At 36.3% G+C, this 6,000-nt stretch overlaps 1 protein-coding gene across 1 annotated transcript; it reads right to left on the bottom strand.

The window, feature by feature from the left end:
* Positions 1–650: 650 nt before the first annotated feature.
* Positions 651–4,347, bottom strand: LOC127137087 (uncharacterized). The gene is made up of 4 exons (XM_051063576.1): positions 3,810–4,347; positions 945–1,082; positions 805–884; positions 651–722 (listed from the first exon to the last, which is right to left on the bottom strand). The coding sequence occupies exons 1-4, from the start codon at positions 4,345–4,347 to the stop codon at positions 651–653; spliced, it is 828 nt and encodes a 275-aa protein (XP_050919533.1).
* Between the last annotated feature and the right edge of the window lie 1,653 nt (positions 4,348–6,000).

The following is a 6,000-nucleotide window of genomic DNA, read 5'->3' as shown; positions in this document are numbered from 1 at the left end:
CTTGCTAGGAGTTGAGACAGAAAATTGATACATTTTGGAGATGTTAGATATGGACATTTTGGAGATGTTAGATATGGACCTCAGTATCGACATTTTTAGGGTTCAATTTCTCCTTGGTGTGAATGGTGTTTATAGAATAGCTAGGATTACGCGTTGGGAAAATAAGGAAAATTTGTAATGATATTCCTTTAGTTTTGTGCACCATTAAGTGGAAGGAAGAGAAAATTTGATTTCTATATCTCCAGATCAGTAATTGCTATAAATCTTCAAGCATGCAAATGCTCAATTTTCCCCTTAATTTTTCAAACTGATTTGCATCTAAGGCTTTAGTAAAAATATCTTCCAGTTGTTTCTCAGTGGTTACATGCTCCAGAGTGACAATTTTGTCTTCAATAAGATCCCTAATAAAATGATGACAAATATCAATATGTTTAGTTCTGCTATGCTGAATAGGATCCTTTGAAATGTTAATAGCACTTAGGTTGTCACAATACAATGTCATGATATCTTGCTAGACATTGTATTCTTCTAACATTTATTTCATCTAAATTAATTGAGAACAACTGCTACCTGCTACAATATATTCAGCCTCGGACGTAGATAAAAACACACTATTTGCTTCTTACTGAACCAAGATATAAGATTATTTCTCAAGAAGAAACATCCTCTAGAGATTCTCTTTCTATCATCAGCACTGCATGACCAGTCTGCATCTCGGTATCCTATAAGCAAGGGATTTGCATTATGAGAGTACAACATTCCATAATCACTAGTTCCATTGGTATACTTCGGGATCCTATTCACTTGAGTAATATGACTCATTTTGGGTTCATACTTATACCTTGCACAAACTCCTACAACAAATGTAATGTCAGGCCTGCTAGCTGTAACATACAACAAATTCCCAATCATACTTTTGTACATACTTTAATCCATATTTATACCTTTTTCATCTTTTGTCAATTTCAAGTGGGTTGGTGCAGGTGTTCTTTTATGACTAGCATTTTCCATTCCAGGCTTCTTTACTATACTCTTAGCATACTTGCTTTGAGAGATAAAGATAGTATCACCCATTTGTTTGACTTGATGACCAAGAAATTAAGTCAATTCACGAACAAGACTCATATCAAATTCAGATTGCAGCTTCCTGACAAAATGTTGGACCATCAGGTTCGACATCCCTCCGAACGCAATGTCATCAACATATATTTGAGCTATTATGAGTTTGCCATGCCCTTCTTTAACAAACATTGTCTTGTCTGTTCCTCATTTCATGTATCCATTACTGACAAGGGACTTAATGAGCTTTTTATTCTAGGCCCTAGGTGCTTGCTTTAATCCATATGGAGCTTTCCTTAGTTTGTAAACATGATCTGGAAAGTTAGGATCTATGAACCCCTTGGGTTGTTCAACATAGACTTATTCATTCAAGTATCCATTTAAGAAGGCACTTTTTTACATCCATTTGAAATAGCTTAAATTTAAGCAAATAAGCCACTCCTAACAGTATTCTTATTGACTCACGACGAGCAACAGGGGAAAAAGTCTCATCAAAATCAACCCCTTCAATTTGAGTGTATCCTTGAGCAACAAGTCTAGATTTATTTCTGGTCATAATTCCTTTTTCATGAGGTTTGCTCTTGTAGATCCATTTTGTCCCAATGACATTCATTCCTTTAGGCCTAGGAACTAAGTCCCATACATCATTTCTTATAAACTAACCTAATTCTTCTTGCACATCATTGATCCAAAATTCATCAGTCAAGGCTTCCTTCACATTTTTAGGTTCAGACTTAGAGACAAAACAAGCATTTGAAATGACATCTCTAGAGGGACCTTTCTGAATTCTCATAGAGGGACCTTTGGTGACTCCTTCATTGATATTTCCAATAATGAGTTATGTTGGATGATCTTTCTAAATTCTGATAGAGGGACCTTTGTTGACTTGACGATCTTTCTGAATTCTGATTGAGGGACCTTCTCTCTTTGAAGCCTTTGACATAAATCTGTGAACACCTCAAAGACATCTAATTTTTCTTCGATGAAGTTCACCTAAGTGAATCTTGAGAAATCATTAACAACTACATATGTATATATTTTCCCACCAAGGCTCTCGACCCGCATAAGTCCCATTAAGTCTATATGTAGAAGTTCCAGAACTTTTGAAGTGGTCTAATGTTGTAACTCAGGATGTGACATATTGGTTTGCTTCCCAATTTTACACTCCCCACCGACTTTTCCTTCTTCAATTTTGAACTTTCGAATACCTCTGATGCCTTCTTTTGATACAATCTTTTTCATACCTTTCAAATGTAGATGTCCAAGTTTTTGGTGCCATAGGTTGACTTCGTCTTCTTTGGATATCATGCATGTGGATGAGCAGTTAATTTCTTGAGATGTCCACAAGTAACAATTGTTCTTAGACCTAACTCCCTTCATCAGTACTTAATTTTTCTCATTAGTGACCAAACACTCTGATTTTGTGAAATTGACTTTAAGACCCTCATCGCATAACTGAATGATGCTAATCAAATTAGAAGTTATGCCTTTTACCAACAAGACATTATCAAGACTCGGGAGTCCTGTACAAGCTAGTCTTCCCACTCCTTTAATTTCACCTTTAGCCCCATCTCAAAACGTGACATAACCGGTTGAGTAGGATTTGATGTTCTTTAAGAGCGTCTTGACACCTGTCATGTGTCTAGAATGTCCGTTGTCAAAATACCAGTCTTCTCGAGCTGAAGCTCTAAGAGACATGTGAGCTATAAGACTAGAGTTGACAGGCTTGGGTATCCATTCCTTCCTAGTGTTAGTTACCATTAGATTAGCCATGGGTTGTGTTGGATACCTAATATAGCCATACAGTTTGAAGCAGAAAGGTTTTATATGACCATATTTTCCACAGTAATGACATATCCAACATAATAACTTGCCTTTCGTTTGAGAGTTCTGATGTCTGGCACGATGTTGAATCAGATGTTTAGACATTTCCGGATTAGGCTCCCTTTTAGGAAGAACAAATTTGGTCATATAACTTTCTCCTTGTATGTCTAGATATTAATAATTAAATCGAATCCCCCTCATATCTCCAACCACTTTTCCGATTTTCAAAACTTCATCTAATACATTAGATCCCTTATTCAACATTCTTACAACCTTTGTCATGTTATCAAGTTTGGAGGTGAACAATATCACCTCATCTTGAAGATCGGAGATGGTAGATTGATATCTTTCTTTTTCAATCTGCAATTGAGATATAATTTTCTTCTATTTTTATCCCAGCTGACACACTTCTTCACTTATGATGCAATTAATCTCTATAGGAGGAAGCCAGTTCCTCATAAGATAATTCTTGATCACATGAATCTTCATAAGATTCATATCTTCCAGTTACAGTAGTTACACATTTAGCAGCTTCATCCTTAGGTTCACTTTCAAAATTACCATCATCAAACCAAGACACAGTTTGCCATTTTTTTGTTTCTTGAGATAGGTAGGACAATCTGCTATGATGTGTCCAAATCCTTCACACCTATGACATTGAATGCCTTTACCTTGATTGGTTCTCTATTCAGTTCTTGTTCTTTTCTGAAAGTCATTATTATTCCTGATGTCAGATGGAATGTTCTTGACATTTGGACTTGACTTCCTATCGATTCTCTTTAATACCTTGTTGAATTGTCTTCCAAGTAGTACAATAGCATTAGTCATTCCTTCATCAGTATCCAAGTCACATTGGTCTTCTTCATCTTTAGTGTTGGATACAAAAGCTATGCTCTTGTTTTTCTTTTCAGATATGTCACTAATACCCAATTCAAAGGTTTGGAGAGACCCAATAAGTTCATCTACTCTCATGGTGTTGATGTCTTGAGCTTCTTCAATGGTTGTGACCTTTATATCAAATTTCTTAGGTAGGGACCTGATAATTTTTCTAACCAATTTTTCTTCTGACATTTTTTCTCCCAAGGCACTAGATGAATTAGCTATTTCAAGAATAATCATGTGAAACTCATGAATATTCTCATCATCTTTAATCTTTAGATTCTCAAATCTGGTAGTGAGGAGATGAAGTCTAGACATCTTCACTTTAGATGTGCCTTTATGAGTAGTTTTGAGGATCTCCGAAGCATCTTTAGCTATAGTACAAGTGTTTATCAACCTGAATATTTTTTTGTCTACACCATTGAATAGAGAATTTAAAGCTTTGGAGTTTCTAAGAGTTAGTACATCTTCTTCCTTAGACCATCCCTCTTCAGGCTTCAGATCAGTAGTAGCCTTCCCATCTTTGTCATTCACGACAGGATGTTCCCAGCTCTTGATGATAGCTTTCCATATCTTGCTATCCATAGATTTTAGAAATGCCACCATCCTTGCTTTCCAATAGTCATAGTTAGAGTCATCTAAGATGGGGAGTCAGTTAATAAATCCTCCTTCCTTGTCCATGGTACCAGCAAGTATCTTCCCCAGATCTCTCCCAGAAATAGAGTACGATGTCTGATCTGATACCAATTGATATTTTGGTATGCAGATCCTGGATGTCGTACACGATGTCACGACACCAGGGTCAACACATTATCACACCATAAACAATGTTAGGATTTAAATAACAACACAATAGGAAATAACCGAAGTAGTTGATAACCTAGTTCGGTGCAACGTCACCTATATCTAAGGGCTACTAATCCAGGAAGCAAATCCATAATCACATAATTAGTTTGAAGTTCTGAACAACCTCAGGTTTTACAAACTTCTCACTTAATCTCTATCTGTGGATGTTTCTATCTAAGACACTCCTAGATATGAGACCCCTCTCACTTCACCTCAACCATACAACAACTTATAACAGAAAAATACAACCCACTCTTGCTTAAAAGCTTTTGAGGGATTGATAGTTACAACTCAATACACCAAGTCCAGCTCAAGTATCAAGGAGATACTCGAATGGCTCACACAATACAAAGACACGAAACCCTAATTTAGATAATATTCTGCACAACTTCGATGCCTTCTTAGGTTTAGACATGATCTATAAATAGTAGCGGAAAGACATGGGCTTTGGGCTTGATTTATAGCAGATCCAAGGACTCTGAACAATCTTCTGCAAATTTGATTTCAATCAAATCAGATGTTTCCTAAAATGTTTTGACATTTTTACTTCGTAAACTAGTCAAGGAAAAATAGTCTTTTGCTTTTTAAAAAACACTTTACATAATTCGTGATCTAAATCTTCAGGGTATCTTCAGATAAACCATGAAAGGAAACAAATCTCACAAGATACGAAAAAAGGCCACACTCCAATGTTGAACCAACATGTCAGGACACCTTGTTCAACATTTGACAATAATACTTGTTTTTCCAAAATGCAACCAATCACTACATATCAGACCTAAAAAACTTTAAGAACTTGATCACATAACTGACTGATACTAATTAGATTAGCAGTCATACCATTTACCAATAGAACATCATCAAGACTCGGAAGTCCTGTTCAAGCTAGTCTTCGAACTCCACTAATTTCACCTTTAGCCACATAACCAAAAGTGACATAACTGGTGAAGTAGAACTTTATGTCCACCAAGAACTTCTTTACACCTGTCATATGTCTAGAACATCTACTATCAAAATACCAGTCTTCTCAAGCTTAAGCACTAAGAGAGGTTTGAGCTACGAAACTAGTTATGACACGCTTGGGTATCCACTCCCTTCTAGTTTTAGTTACCACTTGATTAGCCCTGAGATGTGTTAGATGCCTTGGATAACCATAAAGTTTGAAGCAAAAGGGCTTTATATGACCAAATTCTCCATAGTAATGACACCTCTAGCACAATAGCTTGCCTCCAGTTTGAGCATTCTAATGTATGGCACGATGTGGAGGCAGATGATTAGACATTACAGATTCAGGCTCCATTTATGGAAGAACAAAGTTTATCATAAGGCTTTCTCCTGGTTTGTTTAAAGATTGATAATTAAAGCCTATCTCCCTCAGATCTCCAACCATTT

Source organism: Lathyrus oleraceus, chromosome 4 (assembly GCF_024323335.1).
Source record: "Lathyrus oleraceus cultivar Zhongwan6 chromosome 4, CAAS_Psat_ZW6_1.0, whole genome shotgun sequence".
Taxonomy (NCBI): Eukaryota; Viridiplantae; Streptophyta; class Magnoliopsida; order Fabales; family Fabaceae; genus Lathyrus; species Lathyrus oleraceus.
This window is presented reverse-complemented; position numbering and strand designations above follow the sequence as displayed.